General features: G+C 36.6%; 1 protein-coding gene across 15 annotated transcripts in view; it reads right to left on the bottom strand.

The window, feature by feature from the left end:
- ARHGAP18 (Rho GTPase activating protein 18) overlaps positions 1-25002 on the bottom strand; it is a 295486-nt gene that overhangs the window by 136518 nt on the left and 133966 nt on the right. For all 15 annotated transcript variants that reach the window (XR_009354645.1, XR_009354646.1, XR_009354648.1 and 12 more), the window contains exons 3-7: positions 20892-21127; positions 16952-17015; positions 12570-12748; positions 2906-3071; positions 551-642 (exon numbers count right to left, since the gene is read on the bottom strand). Coding sequence is in view for 8 of the 15 variants with exons in the window: in XM_059177588.1 (XP_059033571.1) it covers positions 551-642; positions 2906-3071; positions 12570-12748; positions 16952-17015; positions 20892-21127 (737 nt within the window). In the remaining 7 variants the exon portion in view is untranslated. The remainder of the gene's footprint in view (positions 1-550; positions 643-2905; positions 3072-12569; positions 12749-16951; positions 17016-20891; positions 21128-25002) is intronic.

The raw sequence follows: 25002 nt of genomic DNA, 5'->3' as shown, positions 1-25002 counted from the left end.
TGGCTCAGAGATTAGACTGAAATTTTTATATTGCCACAGATAAACCCCTTATGAATAACTGAGTGTTGATGACACCAGTGACTTGATAGTTTAGCAATCACTTTCTTATTCTACTTTATGGTTTCTTTGCCTACTTTGGAAGTAGGCATTGGTAAATTAAATTGGACATCCTCACTGTAAATATGAAAGCTTGGGAAACACACACAGGCATGAAATATTCATGAGGGTTCAATTCCCTAGAAATTTATAAGCAGTTCCCGCTCCCGTGTATTATAGAACTGAAATCTCAATTATACAAAGCTAGCTAATATAAGACAGGAAAATGATGCCAGGTAATCACAGTTATAGTAATAACACAGAAAACATCACCATAAAATAAAAATTATGAGCCCTTGAAACAAATTTGTTTCCTGAATAGAAAATCAAAGTACAAAATAAAAGAGCACATCAATTGGAAAACTATATTATAATATTATGAATGCCAAAAAAGAAAAAGCTTCTATTAGTTCAAGTATGTTCTCTCTGTGCTGACCGATTTAGGCCTACTTACTTTTTGAAATATCAAGGGTATTCGAGTTCCTGGTACTTTCCTCTGATCTTGTTCTAACAACACTGTCAATGGAATACAAAAAAGGCCGGAATCTGCAACAAAAAATAAAACTTCTTAACTTCCATCCATCTATAAAATATTAATGCAAAAATAATAAGGCATCAGATTTCTGATACTGTCATTCAAACAAATAACTATTTATTGAGCACCTATTAAGTGAATGACACTGTCTAGCTATTAAGTCCACACATCGCCATAGGAAAATCTTGACCCTGTCTTATATAGCAATCTAGCAAGGAAAGACAGTTAAGTAAATGATTGCAACGAATCACCAAAATGATTAAAAAAGTTATACTGTCATGTAAGAGAAATAATGCCATGGGAGTATGTGAAATATACAAATAACTTACTAAAGGTAACAAATTAAAAGTTTTGGCTAAAGCAAATATTACTTACTCATCTCTTTCATATGTAACTGACATTTAACATTCTATATATAATACAGCAAAACAGAAATGTTTGCTCTTCGAGAAATCAGTCAACCTCATGATCTTGTTTTACAAGAGTTTTTCTTTAGAAAGTACAGACACACACACACAAAAAAATTGTGATGAATTTTTGTCTTTCAGTCTCTGCAGTTTATCTCAATATATGAATAAAAAGAAGGTCTGTTCTCACTGTAAAAAACAAAAAAGAAAGAAAGTACAGACACTTGGTAGTTCTTAAATTGTGATTTGTAGCTTCATATATTTGGGAACAACTCCAGAAGAACTGAAAGGTAATAATGTAAAATTTTTCTAAATTAAATCCTATACACCATAGCTTCTGCTTAGTACCTCCTACCCCACCCCCATCCCTGAAGGAACAATTAGCACAGAAGTGTAACACAGGTCATCAGGGGAGATGTAAATTATTTGTGACTAGGAAACGGGGCTTGAAAACTGACACTCAATAGAGATGCCAATCAAGAGAATACCAGTAACCTAATAATTTGTAGCTTAAGAATTGTCCAAAAAAATGTAATCTTCAAAAATGTCAAGAGTCTAGTTTATGAGATGAATATATTAGAGGAGCTACAAAAATATTTAAGAAATGGAAAGAAAATCTATTCTGTTAATAGTTATACTGTAAATGAGAATGGCTTAATACTTCTCTACTAAGAAGCAATTCTAAAACACAAAAAGCCTCTCTAAGCCATTTTAAAAGTCCTAAGCACTGAGTCACAGCTATTTAAATTATATTTCTATTTTATATTTGGAAAAGGTTTTGTGACAAGCTTCTGAAAAAACATCTAAAGTCTTTCATTATCCATAATGGTTTTGCGGAAAATAAGAAGCACCATTTAACTCAGAAATTCACCATCCCATGCCTTAAGCTATAATACTCAAGAGGAGCTGAGCACAGAATGAGGTCTTCTGGGGCCCAGCATGGGAGAGAGGACCTTGAGGGAAGGTATACGTCAGTCCTACAGAGATTTTGCCTCTATAACTTAAATCAGGTGAATATGTGTCTTTATTAATGTTACCATAGCAACTCAGTAATCCTCATTCTTGGTGTTTCTTTAGGAGAGAACTTAAAAGTTAAATAAGAAGCCAGAGATTCCTAAAGAGTTACACTTTGTTAAATTAATAGATAATTATCTGGATTTCTAGACCAATAAAATCTTGGATGAAAACTAAGAGGTGTCTGTTTTCTGTAAGATTATAAAAAATAAAGTCTGTCTATGTAATGGGTATAGCAAGTTGCTTACAAAAAAAAAAAAAACTGCATATATCCATGAGGAGTACAATTTGGTGGTATTATGTGCCACAATGGCATTATTTTCTTAATAGACTGAAGAAGGTTTTTGCAAAATAGTTGTAAGTAGAATGTAAATGAGCAAAGAGACAGGCTACTAACTACTCTATGTACTTCCCATCAAATAAATAAGCAAAAGCAATGAACTAGGATCAACTATCTTAAAGTCATTTTTCAAGATCTGATTTTGGAAAAAAAGAAGTTTATGTACCAAAAGTATCTCTTACATGTAGTTTTCAAAGGAGAGTGCATTTGAGTTAAGATTCCTTAATACAAAAAAAAAGAAGAAGAAGAAGAAGAAGAATTTTTAATTCAGAATTTCCTTCCAAGGTAATTAAATACTTTATTATCTCTTTATTTTTTTATAGTCTAAGAGAACAGTCCACGTTTATCAAGTTACAAAATTTTTGAAGGCAATGTTTTAAATTCTGAATTTTAGAAGTATTCAAGTATTGGTTTATTTTGTAGGTATTCCCCCCGCCAAGAATACTGCTCAGAAGCCAAGTTCATCTTTGCTTCTTTTGAAGTAAATCCAATGGTTTTTCATTTCAAAATTACCTTTTGTTTTGATTTTCACAGCTTTTTGTTGCTTCAGTTCAATACCCAATACATCATAGAGGGCAGTCAGCTCAATGAGGGCTAAACGGCAAACTTTCTTCATGTCCTGGGGTGCTAGGTCACCAATCCGGGTGATGCCTGTTTTGTCTTTTGGACATCTGAAATTCTAAAATAAGTACCATTAATAGAGTAAGGATTTATAGGGTCTAACCCCATTTTTAGTGAAAGAAAACAAAACCATTACTATCGAAAGAAGCTGTATTCAGAGTAGTGACTATGAAAGCCCTGGCAAAATCACTTCAGTCCGAATGAGGAGCCATCTTGTCATGTTGATGATCCTTAAGGCTGAGGGGAGTCAGTACATGAAGTCCAACAGACAAAGGGACCAGCTGTGGACCAGGCGTACTAATACCGGTGACTGAGAGCACAACAGAGACAGTAAAACTGAAGGAGAAAAAGAACTCTAGTTACTGACCTTTGACAATAAAGAAAGATTAGGAGTCAAGAGAAACCATGAGGAGGAAGAGGAATAGTAACCATGAGTGAGTACTTAGAATGTGCAAAGTACACTTTACCTATGCTACTGTCAAAAATATGTAAAATATGATATGAAATATTGAATATTTATAACATAATATATATTATAACGTTGTCATAAAACCCCAGAAGGTCTGTATAGCATTGGGGTGGCAGGAAGAATGGAAGGAATAGTAACAGCATGGCCCTTAAAGCCAGAATGCCTACCAGTCATCTTGCTACCAACCAGCTACTAACAATCTGGTAATTGATTAACTACTCTTTCTACAAAATGGCAGAAGGGGAAGGGTGAGGAAGAAGGAGCCGGGCATAACCAGAGGGGAGAAGAATGAAGGCAGAACAGATGGTGGAGAGCAGGGAGAAGGTGGGGAAGAAGGCCACCTAATTCAGAGGACTATTGTGGGGTTTAATGCCTGGCACTACCCTAGTACCTTTATAGGGTTGCTATTATTACTACTTGCACTACTAAATAAAGAGACTTAGAGATACGACTACCACAGGCAAGTAAAGTGGTATTTTGTTGTTTTCTGCCAATATTTGCCAATATTTCTGCCAATTTATTGTTTTCACCAATATTATCTACTACCTATTCAGCCACTTTTAATATTAAATACATTAAATATAAAGAAACAAACCATAAAGTAAAAACATGAATTTCTCTAAGACACTAAATACAAATTATAGTCCCACTGTATTTACTGTGATCATTCTCTAATGGCTTGATTAAAAAAGGGTTATAAAGGCTATATCTTTTGGGTTTACCCTTGACTTCCTCATTTAATGGTCAAGGATGTTTAACTGGTTCCCTTTTACTCCCTTTACTTTGCTCATTTTTTCACCATATGATTAACACTTCCTGGTCTAAAATCTAGTACAAAAGACATGTCTTCAAGCAGCCTTTCTCAAAGTCAGATCCAGGGAACCAAGAAGTTACATAATACCCTTTCAAGGAGCCTATGAGGTCAAAACTATTAATAATTAATCCTAAGACATTATTTGCCTTTTTCACTCCCATTCTCTCATGATTGCACACTGGAGTTTTCCAACAGATTGAAAACAACAGTTTTTCAACAGATTGAATACAGGTGTAGATGTGAGAATCCAACTGACTTCTACTAAAGTAAGATGCTAGGAATGTTGAAATGTAAAACCATGGCACATTAATAATTTGTTTTAGAAAATAGGGCTATTTTTCATTAAAAATGTTATTTATGCTAACTGTAATACTGTACTTCAAGTGGATTAATAATTTTTTAATTTCTCAATTTCAATTTCCAATATGGTAAATACCCATAGGTATAAGTGATATAAACAAAACCTCTACTCCCACTATCTCTGTTGTTTACTTATCACAAGAAATAATTTCTTAGTCTACATATTCATGTTCCATAGTTCAAGAACACAGGCCAGTGACAAACTTCCATGGAACTCAATCCAAAGAAATTCTTCACATTCCAAAATCACAGAAAGCAGTCTTCTTCCTTTCCTCAAAATCATTCATGAAATCCTAATTTCTATACAACTATGAGCATGCTTTCTTTCTTGGTTCAGCTACAAAACACTTCCACAGAGCTGGACGACCAGAGAGACAACAGAGGCCCCAACAGCAGGAAATCAGATTCTTGGCCAGAACGCTGTGTATCCAGGGTTTTGTCGAAGTGCTGGAAGCCGTGGTAGTTACTGCCCTCAATACCAACATCCTTCCTGACTGGTGAAACAAAAGCTTTGTGAAGTCCTCCATGCTTTTTAAGAAGCTAACAGGGTTTTGAGACCAAATTGTTTAAGTATCATTGTTTTAGAGCATTTCCTAAAGCCTACAAATTTTGGTAACTGAGCAGCTAAATCCTTTCCAGCAAACTCCACTCAAAGAGAGAACCTCTTTACATAGTTCTTTACAGAAACTTCTTCTATAGAATCTGCTATAGCTTCAAAAAGAGTTCACTATAGGAGAAAATAGGTCTTTCTTAACTTTTTGCAGTATGTTTTTTTTCCTGATGAGAATATGAAATAAAACAGCAATAAACATCATTAAACATCCAGTCTAAGTGAATTTCCAGTGTGTTAATGGGGCAGCGCATGGGGTTGAGAACTTGGAGCCGGAGCACAGGTGGCCCATCCTGTCTCCATCACTTATGAGCTACGTGGCCTTTGGCAAATTACATCACCCCTGTGCCTCCTCAGCCACGTTACCTGTAAAATGGGAATAACAACAGAATCCATTCAGAAAGGGTTAAGTGTTACTACTACTTTTCTTCACAGAGCTTTTCAATAATTTCAAGACCTCATGCTTTCCTCTTCTCCTAAATATTACTGTAAGGTACGGGAAAAAACAGCACTCTTATTTGATAAATGGTCTTTTGTCATATCCTGCAAAAGTCCCCACAGATGAGAATTATTATAGCACATTCTCAGTGGGGAATTGAGACTTACTAATAGACTAAATATGGCCACACAGCCAGTGACAAAATAAGGATGCAAATTCAGTTATTCTAGATGCTAAATTCAGCAATAACCATTCAGCTCTGCTCCATTTTCTCTCTCCACCACAGCACACAGGGAGGAATCTGGATTTCTCAGTAGTGCTAGAGGAACAGGAGCCCCTCAAAGAGAAAAGCCAGGTCTTAATCATTTCCGTAGCCATACTGGACCACAGGCCTGGTGCACTGCAGGTGTTCTGACCCAGGCTACTCAATGAGCAAAGACATACACCCTACAGGGAGGAAAACCCAGAATCAAGCTCAGTGAGGTATGGAGCCACTGGCTGGATGGTTCCCCACTGAGCCTTGCATTCAAAATCACACAAGACTTTTCACATTTTCTTCAGGTCTGGCCCCCGAGTTCTGCCCATTGCATTGTTTTCTAAATGGCTGAACCAATCTTATTTACCAAACTTTTTTTTTTTTTTAAGTTCTAAATGTTTTATTAAAATCCGTCACTATTGATCTCATAAACCAAACATATGTAATATAATTCTTTAAAGCATTAGCCAAGGTAAATGTTTAGAGAAACCTAAAATAATATTAGTTCAAACATTTGATTTCCCTAGCAATCTCTGTCATGAGCTTTATTTATTTATTTATTTAACATTGTGCTTTAATGAAAGGAGTTAGTTCTTTATCCCAATGTTTAATTCATAGCAGCAGCTTTTAAATATTTATGAAGTTTCCTGTCATTTTTGTTTAGTTAATAGACTGGATGGTTCAGTTCATTGGCTAAGAGAAGGCAATGCAATTTCAGCAAAAGAAAGCCTCTTTGCCTTTTGAAAAATGTGCTTCAAGAACGAAGTGAAATAAAATTTTTCAGAAATTATAAGGTCATCAGTTCCCATGTGTTACCATAAATTAACCAGGTTGCTCTCCCAGACCGCACCCCTCTTTTGCGGCTCTCACAATACAAAGGGCCCCTTAGGTACTTCATCAGTAATGAGGGACCCTGATGGACTTGACTTTAATATGTTAAGTCACTTCTAGCCTCAACTTGGAAAGCAAGAGAATCTATTCCCACCTGATCAATTTCCACAGATGACTTTTTTTTTTGATCTGCTAGAAAATGCATTTCTTACCTAAGATTTTTCTACGTGTAAAATGTGATTTTTTGACAGTATTTCATTCATTGTTATTTCCAGAGGATGAATACTTTTCTAGACAAATGAGCTTTTGAATTTACCTTTTTATATTTATTGCATTTTTTTTTTTTAATGGAGAGCAAAGAGCCATAGTTTAGCCTTTTCTTGACAACTAAGGACCACAGCCTAAACATCTATTTTGGTACTGTGTACAAATGTGTGTTTGCTATTGATTTTCAGTGTCTTCATTCAATCCCGAAACACCACCTTTTCAACACTGTCCTTCAGCTTCCTCCAGAGGTGTTCTGTTCCCTAGCAAACTGCCAACGTGGGTCCGCATGCCTAGTTTTTGGCCTTTCATAGCCATGAAACGGTGTTACCAGAAAACCAAAGTCATTATAGAACAAGAATTTACTTGAATTAAACATAATTCAGTAAGAATCCAAAAGATACTAAATGAAGACTTAAGACTTAAGAATTAAATATAGGATATAGACTTAACCAGTTGTAATTTTAAAACTATGATCTTAAAAATTTCTGCATTAAACCCTTAATGTTCAGTCTCCAAAGCAGGATGAAAGAGTATTATTAAATTTCTCTTGTATACGATGGACCCAACAATTCAAAATCTTATTTATATAATATCTCAAGCTATCCTGAGCAAGTTGTCAGCAGCACCAATAGAGTCACTAAACTCACACCTAAATTAAATGCATTTATACCTTCAGGGCACATTAAGTGGAGTCAACATGGTCTTCCAGAAAAAACTCCAGATCCAAAAGCTGAGTCACCTGAGTCATCTAAGCCAAGCCTTAGCATCCCATATAGAGTCTAACCTGTTTCCCTGTATGAGAAATAGGAATTGAAATATCTACCTCATAGAGATCATTTGATAAATAAATACAGAGCATATTTTCTGAGATACAGTAGGTACCTAAAACACAGTAAGTAGTGGCTACATTTTCAAACTGAAGCCCCTTAAAGGTTATGAAACCTGAGCTCCACATTTAAGAGAAATTTGAATCTGCTGTGAGAGATCGTAAAGAATTAACAAAGACTACCCGATGCTGTAAGAAAAAAGGAAATGAATGAAAAAAATGAAGTCAACAGAGAACAATGTATTTCATAAAGCTTATTGCTTATTTACAGAAGCAGGGGAGCATAGAGTAGAAATGGAATTTAAGGTTTATCTGCTTAGACACCTGCCTCAGAGCGATAAATATAAATATTCATTCCATCAACCATGCTGAGGACTTGTGAAAAGCTTACACACCCATGCCTTCCAGAAGACATATGGATAAATGGTTGTATAGATGAACAGATGCATATATGCAGAAATAAATACAAGAATACATTGACAATAATTATCGAAAGCATGGCATCCTAACAGCTTAAAGTATTGTAAGATATATTGTATTTGATGTAAATTCACAGCCAGAGAAAAACTAATAATAAACTTAGATGCTGAACTCGACCCCAAAAGATGGGGTAAGATTCATTGGTAAATAGAGAACAACAGAGAGGTAAAAAAAATGGTAAGGTCATTTCAAGCTTGGGGTACAACATGAATGAAGTCTAGAAGAGAGGTCAGCATAAATGTTAAGAGAATGAAATAAGAGAGTAAGTCTTAAGTCTCTGAAACAGATAGCAACTTAGACTTCATTCCACTTTTGAATCAACTTAAAAGTCAACAAAGTCTTCATTTTTTTTTTTTTTAAATTAGACTCTCCTATCTTTCCCTTACAACCCCTTCCATCTGTTGAGATACAGACTGTCACTATTCTGAGAGTCTGGGACTGTAGGTCATCTCTTCAAGTCAAATGGTATGTATTCCTCTACTTTTCCCATTAGGTATATAAATAGATTCCTAATAATATATGGTAAAACTTGGAAACAACATAGATGTCTACCATTAGGGAAATGGTTTAATAAATTTTGATGCAGCTTCACAATGGAATATGATGTATCTATAAAAAAGAATGAGAAACATTTCTATATATTACTATGGAGTGATCTCCAGAATATACTAAGTCAAAATAAAAAACTTCTAGGTTGAGAAAAGTGTGACTGTGGGCTACCATTTACCTAAGAATAAAAGCATAAACCATAAGATTCAAACAAAAAGGAGTTTACCTAGAAGGTAAACTTACCTGTGAGGTGAGAAAGAGAACAGAGAGTAAGGGCTCAAAGACAGAAGCCAGACTTAATACATCTTGGTTTTAAATCCCACTTCTGAACCACAAAAATATTTTACATGTTTACAAACAAAGTTGAATTTCAAAAAAAGCAATGCCTAAAAATTGAAAATAAAATGAAACCATTAAGGCAACCCAGTATTCAGTTGGTAGCTTAACCATATGGAGAAGTATTATCCTATGCAAGATCAAGCACAGTAATTTTATTCTTACAGGCCTTTTGGGATATATCTCAAGGACACAAACAACTGACGAAAAGAAAAACATGTTTAAGCTGTTTTTCTAGTAAGGATACTGTTGATAGCAGGGGTAGTATTGTTATTCGGAGAATACTGGGCATTAACTGAGGATGTAACACACAAGTAATTATATGTGTTCTAATTATATCGCCTGGGGTATCTGGAGAATGACTATTCTCAGCATGGAAGAAAGAACATACAGATGTACTTCTTGCCTCGGGAAAGACTTTCAGCAATGACCAACCCATGGAAAAGGAACAGTCCTAGATTCCTGATCATAGTTACAAAAGTATGCTTTTATTTAATGGAACCACGGTCTCTTGGAGAGACAGATGATTCTAGATCTAGAGCAGAAATTGTAGCAGCTACACATGGGAAATTGTGTCTAGGCTACATCTATGAGCTAAATTCTATTTATGCAAGAAAATTAAAATACAACAACACTAACTGCTCACTAGTGAAAGACGCTAAGGAATCAAAACAATTAACACTGAAAAATAAACACAGTTTTGAGAAACTTTTTCTTAAAATAAATATTCAAGTTAATAAATGAATAAAATAAGAAATGAAAACATCATCTTGTCAATATTAATAAATGAATGGATCAAGCATTAATTAGCAGTGGCTGCCAATTTCACGAAAAGAGAAAGATGATCAGATATTTTGTGTCTCTTGATACATGATCACATATGAAGAGATCCTGATTAAAAAGAAAGAAAGAAAACACACTGAACCTGATAAATCTATAGTCAAACAATGTAAAAGAAACAGAAGACCATGAGGAATTATAGGGGAAGATTCTCTACAACTCAATCATCAGGTTTCTTCAACAAATAAATTTTGAGGGACAAAGAGGGAGAATAACAAATGGAGAAAGAGAGGGAAGGAGGGAGAGACTGAAAGTCTCAAAAGACATATCGACCAACTGCAATGCATAAACCTTATTTGGATCCGGATTCAAACAAATCTGAAAAAAAAAAATGAAATTTGTGATACAATTTGAAATTTAAACACTGACTGGATACTGAAAGTTAAGAATTGTTAGCATTTTTTAGGTACAGTAAGGGGAATCTGGGCACATTTTTTAAAACCCCTCTTTCAGAACTACATACTGAAGTATTTATAGATGACAATATATAATTCAGAGATGTGTTTCAAAATAACACAAAATGGAGCACTGTTTGGGGGTACAGAGAGGTGAGGACTAGCCATGGATTAATGAATGTTGGGGCAAGTGGGAAAGTACTGGAAAGTTCATTACACAATTTTGTTTTGTTTTTGCAGTGTGAATTTCTACAAAATAAATAAATACATGGAATTTTTTAGAAGACTTTATTTATTTGACAGAGATACAAGGAGAGAAGGAACACAAGCAGGGAGAGTGGACTCCTGCTGAGCAGGGAGCCCGATGCGGGGCTCCATCCCAGAACCCTGGGATCATGACCTGAGCCGAAGGCAGAAGCCCAATGACTGAGCCACCCCAGGCGCCCCTAAATACATGTATTTTTTTTTTTAATGTAAGACATGTTTTGTAGTAACAAGAACACTTAGTACACGGAGCTTGGTTTCTAAATACTATCTGCTACTAAAAGAAACCAGGGCTCCTTGAAGAAATGGATTCCCTCAAGTCAGGGAGAAGAAAAGTACAAAGCGAGCCTGGGAACATCTTCTACAAGAAAGCAAAGAAGTAAAAGAACGAAGCCATGTTAAAATGATACAGGAACCAACCTGAAGGGCTCCCACATACAGATGTACTTAGACAAATTTTAAAGAGAAACAATAATGATTTATAAAACACTGAAAAAAGGTAGCCCTCCGTCCACAGTGATATTCAAAAACAAAAAGAGAAAAGGAAGGGCAATCAACAATTACAGAAGATTGCCAACCACCCAAAATAGAAGGAATAAGAAAATTAGGAATAAAAGAACAAGAAAATAGGAAAAAATAGGAATAAGAAATAGGATAGGAAAGAGAATAGGAAAAAAAGGAATAAGAAAATTCTCAAACACGAGTTTAATTACTACTTCAGGCAAGAATCACAAATGTATGGTGATACTAGTGGGCAATGGGTTGTTGCTGACAATTAGAATATCCGCCCAGTCCTAAGGATCACAAATCAGTATTAACTGCACAGAGGGAAAGTTATCTTTCTAACAGGGATATCTGGTGAACATCTCCCTAACTGAGAGGTCAAATTTCCATCACCAATAAAGGGGCCGTGTGACTCCATGACCCTCTTCTGATGATGCAATCAGACATCAACCTTATCTTGCAGCAGTTTGGCCAAAAATGTGTAGCTTGAATCCAGTCATGAGTAAGAAAGTCAGAAATTTTATTTCCACTCTTCAAAATATTAAAGAAAAAGCAGGGGATGTGATCTAAATTCAAGGAAACCAGAAAGATACGAACTCAAATGCAACATTGGACCCCCTATTTGAATTCCAGATGGGTCTGGAGAAGATGGAAGCTATACACGACAATATTGTGGCAAATGGGAACATTTTAATAGACCATATGTAAAATATAATTATTTTTTTGGTGTTCAATTTCTTAAGTATTATAGCAATGTTCGTATGTCTTTGCTAAGCTTAAAACAAAAAAAAAAAAAAAAAAAAAATAGAAAATGTTGGGAAAGCGTGCCTGGCTAGCCCAGTGGGTAGACCATGGGACTCTAGTAGGTCATGAGTTTAAACCCCATATTGGGCACAAGGCTTACTTTAAAAAAAAAACATAGTGAGTGGTGCCTGCGTGACTCAGTTGAGTGTCCAACTTCTGGTTTCAGCTCAGCTCATGATTTCAGGACCGGGAAATGAAGCCCCACCCGTGGCTCTGAGCTCAGCAGGGAATCTGCTTGAGTTTCTCTCTCCTCCCTCTCCCTCTGCCTTCCCTCAACATTCTAATAAATCAATCAGTCTTTTTAAAAAAAAGTGAGTATGTAGCTGACAACACAACATATAAACAGATAGATGCAGGAGGAGAAAAGCAAAGGTTGTAAAATATTCATTGTTAAATGGGTCTACGTGACCCCTGCAGGGGTGTTTGCTGTACTCTTCTTCCAGCTTCTCTGTGAATCTGAAATTTCCAAAATAAAAAGCTGATGAGTGAAATCTGAATAGTGTACTACATACAGATAACGGAGCATCACAGTCTTTGCTCTTCTGGGCCTTCTCCTTGGAGCTCTCTTTCTGATTGACGGCTTGCTCTGCAAACGATACATCCAGGTTGATATCGGTTTCAGAGGCAGGTGCCTCTTCAGCAACCAGGGGTATCAGCTCTTTTTTACCCACAACTAGGCTAGATGCCTGGTCTGGGACAACAAAAAACAAAAAAACAAAAACAAAAAGGTTCAATTAATATATTTTATTTCTTTTTTTTACTTCTTTACTTCTTTAAATCAACTACATAAAAACCTTTGGGGAAGATATTATTTACTATGGTCAATAATTAGTGGTTATTTTAAAGGCAAACATTTACCCCAAGAATCCTACCAATGGTGGATGGAGGATATAGGAGGTATAGAAGCCATAGTTCAATTATGGAATCTGTGAGGTCACAGTGCTTAAATTGGGTGAAAGTCCAACATGGATAGATGATCTCAAACTCTGAATGAGAAGCCTCACAAAAATTTAGTAGACTTAATTGTTGTTTTATTTTACAATGGGAGATTAAAAGCAAAAGCAAAAAAAAAAAAAAAAAAAAGTGGGGAGAGGGGATTTCAAGGAAGTTAGTTTTACTCTCTCTTAGAACTAGTAATACACCATTTCATTTTCTCACAGGGAAATACATTATTGGAATAGACTTCTTCCACACCCTGTGTTTCTTTTCTGGAATGTTATTTACCTATCAGAGGAAGAATTCCAAAATAAGAGTCAGTGCCAAACACTTGCCACAGAGGGAGTCAGGTCTGGAAGTACCTGGTACAGGAACCAATAGGTTTTGTACCCAATTATATCAAAGACTATTGAGGTTCTCACAACTATAAACCTAGTCAAATAAATTCTGGATATTTACATCAACATTTCAAAGGTATATAATAAGTTCAACATTTTTTGTCTGTTGTTAATCTTCTAGGAAAGAATTAACCCTAGAAGTCCTTGTTGCCTAAAACACTAGCTTTAGAGCTTTGGAGAAAATAGTTCTAATTGACACAATTTGTTAATAAGTTTTTGGTTTAAACATAACTCACATTAGAAAAACCTTGGAACCAATGACAGGATTACTGGGTTTTTTTTGTTGTTGTTGTTTTTCTCATTGCAGACTTTTAATTCATGGTGAGCAGCTCTGAATTACAAAATAAACTTACATAGTGCATTTACACACTTCTGCACTAACACAGCAAGGTGCCAGAAGGTCAAGTTATTTTAAAAATTCAATAAAGGCATGCCATATATGTGTATATGTGTGTGTGAGTGTGTGTGTGTGTGTGTGTTATTAACACTGCTTCCTTCAGAAAAATCTGTTTATAGTCATTTAAATTTTAAAAATATGTTTCTGTTTCACCCAATAGAAAATTAGGAATAAACATAACTCTAGCCTCATTAATTCTGTTTGATAAGCAGGGCAGGCTTCTGGGCATGTGACTGACTTGTGAAGTCTCAGGCCTCAACCCTCCTGGGTTTAACACTCTGCTGTTGCCACCTTGGAATCTGAACAAGAAGTCCCACATTTTCAGTTTTCACTGGGCCCTGCAGACTACCTCAGATGCCTGGTAGCATCTCCTAGTTAAGAGTAAGTAAACACATACCAATGTCAATTCCAAAAATAAGAATAAATGTGATGCTCTTTGATGGTAATTACCTACTGCTGCCATCTTTGGCACATTTGTATATTATTTATGTTGCTATTCCAATAGCCTGTGACATTTCTTTTAATTAGAATAACTAAACCATTTTACAATTAATTTTTAAAGTATTAACTTAAATGTCAAAGCGCAATTTTAGTTTTTCTTCTCCACCACCTTCCACTGCTGTATGTTTTACTGTGAATATGTATGTTGGTTTCCTAGGAAACCAGTCTGAGGGGGGAAAAAAATGATTAGCCATTTTCTTAAATTAGAAGCTACCTTTCCAGAAGTAGTGTGTTTATGGACAAGAATTTTTAAACTACTCTTTATTCTCCCTCAATACTGCCATATCACCACTGCTCCACATAGAAAATATCCTGTGTTGGTTGCTGGAGGGGAGGGGTAGAGGGGTGGTATGTAGTATGGTATGTGCTGTAATGAGGACTGGATATCATAGAAGACTGATGAATCACAGACCTGTGACCCTGTTTAAAAAAAAAAAAAAAGCTCTGTGCTAATTTCAAAGCTGAGTAGAGAAATTATAATTAAGGTAAAATATATTTACAATATATGAATTTCCTCCCAACTATGGCAAATATTTAAAACAAAAATCAAAAAACCTAGAGTATAAAAGCCTGAGTTCAAATGGTAGATCAAGTAAAGGTAGACAGTAGGAAAAAGAGTTTCATTTGTAGGCACTGCTGCAAGAAACAGATGGTGAACTGACTAATAAAAATATCTATGAATCAATGATCTACTCTCATAGAGAAAAGTTAACAGAGAATTCTGACATAAACCTTTCGACTCTTAAAGTCCTTAAGTGTAAATAGCATAACTTCTTTATTCTCCTTTGGTGTTGAAGTGAACAATAGCCCTGGGTTATAAATATTTTACACAACCCTTAGAGTTTTTCAACTGTTCAAAATATTCCAAAGTGCCTTTATTTTTATTTTATTTTTTTAGTGCCTTTATTTTTAAAAAGAATTATCCCTCTTTCACTGAAATCAAGAAATCAAGAGAAAATAAGTAAATATACATACTAAGATGAAAATTTGAAAAATTATTTGGGTATTATTAATGTTTCTAATTGTATGTATAAAAACAGTGGGCCATTGGCATAGAGTTTTATAATTTAATAAAAATAATAGTACTTAGCCAATTAATTAATTTGAAATGGGACAACCCTTACAACATTAAGACTTCTATGACTTTTTCATGAGAATAAATCTCTTTCATTGAACATATATAAAAACCCAAGTGTAGGAAACAGACATAGCCATGTCTGTGTCCATACACATACATGCACATGATTATTTACTTATTTCTAAAGGCAAGGGTACAGGAGAGAAGTTATTAGAAAAGCATGGTAGGAAAAATAGAGATACTGATGTTCCAAGACTCCAAGACATCCCATGTAATCTTGGACTAACCCGATAGTGAGGAGAAGGCAGGAAACACTTCCTAGTCCTCCCCAAGTCTGCCTTACACTCCTCCCCTACTACCTCTAATTCCAATACAACACTATGAATGGCGTGGGCACTCCAGGTGCCAGGTCTGAAGATCATAAACGAAACAAAAGGACAAGTCCCTGAGCCAACATCTGGCAAACACAGACCACCTCTGTTAACAGTTTTTAAATAACACAGTACAGATTAAATTTTTAAGCTTCACTTGGAATACTTTTTTTTTTTTTTTTTTGCAAATAAGGGAGAAAGCTAAAAATTCTTTCTTGATTAAGTGCTAATGAAGTCTTAATACTTGTTTTCACCCATGCCATGAATTTCTAATTCGTTTCAGAAATAATAGGTATAGAAGAGAAAAAGTATGATAAGAATGATAAGGAATTGGGTGGGGTTATGGACATTGGGGAGGGTATGTGCTTTGTTGAGTGCTGTGAAGTGTGTAAACCTGGCGTTTCACACCTGTACCCCTGGGGATAAAAATATATGTTTATAAAAAATTTAAGAATTTAAAAAAAAAAGAAAAAGGAATGATAAGGAATTGCTCCCAAAATTATTTTTTAAGTTTTTATAAACTTTCTAAAAAGGAATCCACTTATGAATTAAGAACTTATCGATTTCAGGGCGCCTGGGTGGCTCAGTGAACCGGTTAAGCCTCTGCCTTCAGCTCAGGTCATGATCCCAGAGTCCTGGGATTGAGCCCCACATGGGGCTCTCTGCTCAGCAGGGTGCCTGCTTCCTCCTTCTCTCTCTCTGCCTCCCTCTCTACCTACTTATGATCTCTGTCAAATAAATAAATAAAATCTTTAAAAAAAAAAAAAAAAAGAAGAACTTAGCGATTTCAGAATGAAACTCCAAATTCTTTGGCTCCACTCAGTAGCTGTATGGCCTTGGGAAAGGCACTTAATATCTCTAAATCTCCATATCCTCATCTGTAAAATGGGTTCAGAACAGTATCTACTATGCGGGGTTCTTGAGTAAATTAAATTAGGTAAAATAAACATCTTCACAAAGTACCTGGCACATGGTAAACAGTTGGAGAAATTGATTAGGCATAGAGATGTTTATACAGAGATGCACAAACATTTAAAAAAAAAAAATAAAAGGCCCACTATATTTCCAGCCTTATGTAATTATCTACTTGGGAACTTTGTATTAGAATTTTAATAAAATTTGCTTCCTAGAATCAAAGGTGAATGTTTTAAAAGGTTGTATCTGCTTGTTATGCTAATAAACAGGAAAATACAAGAGAACAGGTCCAACATACCATCTTTTCCTTGATATTTATTTTCATTTGTTCTGACTGACTGTGTGTCGATGCCATCTGGAACCTAAAGATAGAAAGTGGGCCAGTGAGTCATCTCCAACTCACAACCGGAGAAATGGTATTGTACATAATTCCATTACCAGCCTTCGGAGTATAAGAAACATACTCAGAATTGTAACCACCACAGAAAAAAAAAGTACTATATTTATAATCAACAAGCGATCATCCAACAAATATTAGGTTGCCCCCAATTTGTAGAGACATAATACTAACCCCTATAAGGAACATGAAAAACACTAAGAGTCTTTGCCATGGGTGTGTCTGGGTGGCTCACTGGGTTAACTGGCTGACTCCTGATTTCAGCTCACGTGTTATCTCAGGGTCCTGGGGTCAAGCCTAACTTCAGGCTGTCAGGCTCTGTGGTCAGCGGGAAATCTGCTTGGGGATTCTTACTTTCCCTCCGCCTCTCTCCCCACACTCTAATAAGTCTTTTTTTTAAAAAAAAAAAAAAAGTTTCCTTGCCATCAAGCACACCACTATTTAGTTGAGTGGTAACGACAAACTTAAAAAAACTGCTAATATCTAGTAACAGAGTAAATAAAGAAATTGTGGTCTATCCATACAATGAAATATTATTCAGCAATAAAAAGAACTGAAGTACTGATACAAACTGTAATGTGGATGAACCTTGAAAACACTAGACTAAGTAAAAGGAACCAATCACAAGACAGGATTCCTTCTCTACAGAATGTCCAGGATAAGCAACTGAGATAGAGATATAAAGTAGACTAGTGGTTGCTTAGGGGTGAGGAGGGCAATACATGAATGACTGCTAATGGGTTTCTTTGGGGAATAATGAAAAAGTGCTAAAACTGACTGAGGTGATGGTTATAAATCTGTGAATATACCAAAAATCGCTGAACTATAGATTTTAAATGGGTGAATTAGATGGTATTTGGATTATATTTTGATAATGCTGTTATAAAACAAAATTACAAGTTGACATGTAGGAAATAAAATCAAAATTCTTCAAATTAAAAAAAAAAAGCCACTAATAAATGTGAGCTAAATTAAAACTAAATTACCAAGCAGGTAATATGAGCTCAGATAGTCAAAGAAACTCTTTTTTGAAGGGGTTGGGGCAGTGACACCTGAAAATAAAATTGTAGACCTCCAAGGGTTTATAGATACAGGAGAACATGGCTGGCTCCCCTCGCCAGGAAGTGCGGCCAGGTAATACTTCCTCCTTCCAAGTAAGTCTTCAGAAGGAATTCAGGAATCAGGAAAGGCAGTCTAGTTCAATCATACACAGAGGTAAGTTTGAAATAATTATTTTTTAAATAATCACTCTATTGGATTTTCATCTCCAGTCAAATGAAGTGTTTGAAAGGATGACAAAAGCCTTCATTTCACCTCATGCCGTTGACCAGGAAAGACTCTCCCCTTCACCGGCAGCCTATGAAGAGTCTAGAAAAGCATGAGCCCACTAGTGCAGCTCGTAGAGGACAGTGTATAGTGACTACTCAATCACAAAAGTGGCATGAGGGTCGTGATGCTACTTCAGCTCCCCTCAAGACAGAGCAAATACCGTCCTCCTCTCTCTGCCCATAAGCCTGTGGAAGGCCAGCCCTCCACAGCACAATGAACACAGTGAGCAGAGCTAATCTTCCATACGAACACGTATTTTGGAGCATGTGGTCAGAAGTTCTCCTTAGCAAATGAAGATACCAGTGCCGACAGTATTCCTTTCTGTATAATATTTCCTCATGTCAGCAAGGGCTTTGTGAGGAAGCATTTTTTTTTTTAAGATTTTATTTATGTATTTAACAGACAGAGATCACAAGTAGGCAGATAGGCAGGCAGAGAGAGGAGGAAGCAGGCTCCCCGATAAGCAGAGAGCCCGATGCGGGGCTCGATCCCAGGACCCTGGAATCATGACCTGAGCTGAAGGCAGAGGCTTTAACCCACTGAGCTACCCAGGCACCCTGTGAGGAAGCATTTTAAAATGGAAGAGCCAAATGTGTACTTCTTTGAGAACAGAAGAACTGCAAGTGAAGATGTCTGGCCCCTGTTTCCTTGAGGAATGGGAGACATATCTCTAATGGGTGGCAGTGTTCTGATTAAAGGCATGCAGTGTACGCAAATTAACGTGATTTTAATTTACTTGTGCTGTTTCTCTCTTAATGGTGCCATCAGATGATACAATCCACCCATTACCTAGGAATCAAACCATGTGGCTTAGATATTACCGAGAATTTGCTGTAAACTGCTGCTTCTAGCCGTGAGTAGCAACATCCTCTTGGAGACTGGCAGGAATCCCACAGCAGACATTTTACTTAGACTCAGTTCTCTCCCCCTCCCCCTTTTTGCTTCCTCTTAACTCCCTTAGGGAGGGTTCTTTAATTGGGAAGGAAATGTCATAATACTGTATTTCCTTACCATTCATTTTCCTACATCTGGAAACCTAGTCCAGTCCTTCAACCCCAGTGGCTGTCCCAAATAACCACTGGGCGGTATGCAAGTGTTTAACTGCCTCACAGCAGTGAGAGACCTGCCTCGAGCAATCCAGTGACCCCAAAACTCCTATCAAATAGACTGGAGTTGATCCAAAATTGCCTATGCAAACAGAGTAGCAATCTGAAGCCATTAAGGATTTCTCAGAAGAATAAAATGATTACAGAAAGAAAACCTCTACATGGCAGAAAGATACTTTAAATACAAGGTAGTTTTCTTTTTTAAGAATCATATGATTTTTGGTACCCTTCATTTGTAGTATAAATAGGATATCTTGTTCAGATAACTTAATATCAGAATCATATAGGGAAACCCAAATACAACAGGACACGCAGTGGTTAAAGGCACCTACTTCGAAGTCACACAGATTTGGGTTTACTATCTACGGGACATTGAGCAAGTTACTTAAAGTCTATGAGCCTCAGCCGTAGACCGGAAATGGTAATACCTCACTCGCAGGACAGCTGTAAGGATTAAATGAAATAAGCAAGCAAAGTAGTTAGCACAGTAAGTGTTCAGTTGTGGTGGCAGGAATTAGTACTACTATCGTCACCGTTCAAGATTCCTTTTGTTTGTTCTCATTCCAAAACCCTCCTGGATCTTCTAGGCCAGGACTATTCAGTACACCTGAGAATAATCCAGAATGTAAATCCAATTTAACCTTAAGAATATCACTTAATTCAGCTAACTTTTTTTTTAGAAGATTTTTCTGATAAAGGAAGAGATGATATTAATTTACATTTTGTATAAGCTCCTTGCGTCCTCATAGACGAGTACAAAACAACCCACCAAGGGGTTGTTCTAAGCAACCGAGGTCTCTCACTTTCACCATGCCCGCCCTGTTATCTCTTCATCCATCAGCCCCACAGTCTCCTCATGGATTCCAACAGCTTCCATTATAAATTAATCATCCTGACAAATATTTACTCAAATCTCCTACATGCTAGGCACTATGTTAAGGACTCGACACAAAGGGGAAGTTATTTCATATTTCAGGGTTCCTGCTTTCTAATTATACTGCAGTTAGCTCCCTCACCAACCCCCCCCCCCACACACATACACACATACACATGCACACATACTTCAGTTCATCCCCAAATGAGTCTCAGGAAAGGCAAATATTCAAACAGGAGTTAATAACTAAGGAAGAATCCCTTGCCTCCTACTTTTCTGTAGTAGTCAGGACAACTAACACAAGGATTATCACACTGAATTTTAACTTGTTTAATTTTCTGCCCCAACAGTGTAACTTCTAGAAGACAGGGACTAGGTCTCTCTCGATCCCTGCCAGCACAGAGCTTTAGTGCCTGGTATAGGAGTGCTCATTAAGTTTTTAATTATCTGAATGAAAATGGATTGGTCTAACCGGCTCAAAGCCTTTATTCCTTTGCTTTAACATCAAAAAACAACAAAAAAAAAAACCTACTTTTTCTTTTGACTCTCTCTGTTGAGCAAATATGTCTCTGACGTCAGGAATCTGGTACTGTTTGTTTTTTTTCCTCAAGGTCTGGGAGACTGTCTCTACTCGTTTCTGAACAGCAGCGGCCTGGGTCCGAGTCAGTGTTGACAAAAACACCATGCTTTCTTGGGAATCCCCAGCAGACTCTCCGAAGAGATCGGACAAACCAGCTTCCTTAAGCCACTCTTCTTCCAGTTCTCCCTCTAAAGGCAGTAGAGAAAAATGGGGTTTAAAAATCACAAGATATGAAAACTTTCACATTTCTTAAGCTTTCCAAACATGCTTGCTGACATCCTTCTACTGAAGTCAAAATGCAGTGCTAAGAATCATTATCTGAAATTGAACAACAGCCATCAACTCCAGCCACAAAGATATCAAATTTTAGATCCATTTCGTGTATACTCAATTAAAAGTTTTAAATGACTTCACAAGTGATTAACCTCTATAACATCCCTGCTGATTAACCAGGGCAAGATAGTACTGCTCCCTTTCTAGAGATGAGCAAGCAATGAAAAGATAACTTACTTCCATCAAGTTACAGAAGGAAGTCAATGCTGGAGATACCCATTAAAGCCTTGTTTCTTGGCTTAAATTCAGCACTGCCCTAGAGTCCAACAGTAATTGATGGAAAGGCCTGTTTTCTCTGTTCACTGTAGCTGACATGGACTATTGCAAAGAAGTAAAGAGTATCTAGACATCAGGGACTAATCAATTTCAAATTAAGTTTTTAATGCCCATAGTAAGCACATCAGATTCACATTTTTTACAAATTAAAAAAGAAAATCACACTATTTTAAACAAAAAAATATAGCTTATTATTGGAAACTAATTACATAATAATTCAAAACACTGAAAGCAGAAAGTAAACAGTAAAGCAAATATTATATAAGATCTATGAAAATTACAGAAAAACAGAAAGATAACAAGAATAGATTCCCTCCAAGCACTAAGTTTATAGAGGAAAGTGAAACACCTATGACCTGAGACCTCAAAGACCTTCATCTACACACCACTTCTCCAGGTTGATAGCCACGTGACTTTGGACAAGTCACTCAGCCTCTCTGTTCTCCCATCTGTAACATAAAGAATAACTGTCCTGGCTGCCGTGTAACCTTGAACGAGAGAACGTTCCAAGGGAAGAGCTTTGCGGAGCTCTATTACAGCCTGTATATCCTTCCACATTGTATAAACTCCTTGAGGGCAGAAGTCTAGTATATCCTCAGTTTTAAGAAACATAAGGTAGTGTCAGGCATTCTGCACGCTGGGTAATAAAAACTGTTTACGGACAATAAAAAGCCAGCCATTATTATGAATACGATTAAGGTAGAATGCCGTATACATGTATGAAAACAACCTGCTGGGGCGGGGGTAGAAAAAAAGCAGATATTGACATGCTAGGTAAAGAAAACAAGATCTAAATACAGAGGCACTTGACCCATTAAAAAGTAGAGGTAAAATTCAAACCATTTAAAGTCAAACAAAAGGCATGGGCCTTCTTTATAATCACATTATGAATAACAATCTATAAATTGATTTTCTTCTTGGAAAATTATGAAATAGATAATGACACACAGCTATGTATCAGACCTGAATGCTATTTTCTGGGGAATATTTTCTCCTTATTCAGCAGACCACAGCTACACTGCTTCCATCCTGAAACTCTGAGAACAAGCATTTGGGCCATGCACTGATTATCACAAGTAAGCTCAACTTTACAGGAAAATTAGAAAGACTCAGAGTAAAATGAAGAACCCAAACAAAAGAATGATTTGACTATAACTTTATAAATCTAAGAGACATTAAATTATCTTGACAAAGTCCCAAAAGTTCATTTTTGCTTTTGTGTCAGAGATAACCCATGGAATGGGAGAAGATATTTGCAAATGACGCTACAGACAAAGGGCTGATATCCAAGATCTATACTGAACTCCTCAAACTCATACCCAAAAAACAGATAATCACATCAAAAAATGGGCAGAAAACATGAGCAGACACTTCTCCAAAGAAGACATGCAAATGGCTAACAGACACATGAAAAAATGTTCATCATCACTAGCTACCAGGGAGATTCAAATCAAAACCACATTGAGATACAACCTTACGCCAGTTAGAATGGCCAAAATTAATAAGACAGGAAACAACAAGTGTTGGAGAGGATCTGGAGAAAGGGGAACCCTCTTACACTGTTGGTGGGAATGCAAGTTGGTGCAGCCACTTTGGAAAACAGTGTGGAGATTCCTTAAGAAATTCAAAATAGAGCTACCCTATGACCCTGCAATTGTACTACTGGGTATTTACCTCAAACATACAGATGCAATAAAAAGAAAGGCCATATGTACCCCAATGTTCATAGCTGCAGTGGCAACAATCGCCAAACTGTGGAAAGAGCCAAGATGCCCTTCAATAGACAATGGATAGAGAAGATATGGTTCATATATACAAGGGAATATTACGCCTCCATCAGAAAAGATGAATACCCAACTTTTGTATCAACATGGACGGGTCTGGAGGAGATTATGCTAAGTGAAGTAAATCAAGCAGAGAAAGTCAATTATCATATGGTTTCACTTATTTGCAGAGCATAAGGAATAACATGGAGGACGTTAGGAGAAGGAAAGGAAAAGTGAGTTGGGGGAAATCAGAGGGGGAGATGAACCATGAGAGACCGTGGACTCTGAGAAACAAACCAAGGGTTTTGGAAGGGAGGGGCGTGGGGAGATGGGTGACCATGGTGGTGGGTATTAAGTAGGGCACGGATTGCACAGAGCACTGGGTGTTCTGCATAAACAATAAATCTTGGAACACTGAAAAAATGAAATAAAATTGAGAAAAAAAAAAAGAAACATTGAATTAAGAAACATCTCCAATTTTTCTTTTTAAAGTATTATTGGTATTTTTTTTAAAAAGAAATGTCACAGCAAGGGGAAAAAAAATCTATGTATGTAGATTCTCTTTAACAGTTCAGTGCTAGGTCATTTACATAAGAAGTCCTCTGCTGAAAAGGAGATCAGTATTAGTGGGTTAATAGGCACTGACTCTTTTTTTGGGCATGCTGATCAACTGACACCCCAAAAACATACTTACAAACATATGGGTGGCACAAGGCAGAGAAAGAAAGATAAAATGGGATGCCTAATTGGCTTGGTCAGTAGAGCAGGCAACTCTTGATCTCAGGGTCGTGAGTTCAAGCCCCATGCCGAGCATGGAGCCTACTTAAAATAAAAATTTAAAAAAAAAAAAATTTTTTTTAAGAAGAAAGCAAATATAATAGATGCCAGAATTGGTCATCAAAAATTTAGTGACTGCTTGAATTTACGAAATTGAAAAAAAAAGTATAAATTTTAAGGGGGAAAAATGTTTTATATGTTTCTTCTATAATTCCAAATATAGTAATAGAGATTGTGGGAAATATAGCTAGAAAGAAACTGGAGACAATTTATGGAACAAACAGAAGAAAAAAGCAAATATGGAGGCTGAAAATGCTAATGGCATACACTGTCCAAATCTATACCCACAGGCTAGCTGGATAAATCCGCAGCATTATATCCAGTCTGGGGTACAAAATGACCAGGGCTGAGAAAGGTCCAAAAACCACCAGAGGGACTGGTAGGCAAATCTTCTTTTCCTTCTGGAAGGACGTGGTGAGGAACAAGATAAGCATCTTCAAACATTTGCAAGGTTATCCCATAAAAACAGAACTGGCTTGTTCTGATCTTCCAAAAGCCAAAATGTCCAAGGTAGAGGATGAGAGATTGTGAATCAATGAGATAAAGTACATCAAGACAACTCAAGGCGACTGACCAACAGAAAAACAGCATCACTGCAAAGTAGTGAGATTTCCAGTCACATTTATACTCACTAGAGAACAATCAACCTTGTGGCTAGAATACCACAGAATGAAGGTTAGATCACTTCAAAGACCAAGTCGAATCCTAGGGGGTCTATGAAACGGTAAGTCTAGCCAACAAGATTCTAGCATCTCTCAGACCATGTGAATTTATTTACTCATGCTACATAAACGTGGCTGCTGCATCCATAGATCTGTTGCAAACAAGTAATTTACAAGCTGAAACAACTC

Source organism: Mustela lutreola, chromosome 6 (assembly GCF_030435805.1).
Source record: "Mustela lutreola isolate mMusLut2 chromosome 6, mMusLut2.pri, whole genome shotgun sequence".
NCBI classification, from domain to species: domain Eukaryota; kingdom Metazoa; phylum Chordata; class Mammalia; order Carnivora; family Mustelidae; genus Mustela; species Mustela lutreola.
The sequence above is the reverse complement of the archived record's forward strand: the minus strand, read 5'-3'. Positions and strand labels throughout refer to the sequence as shown.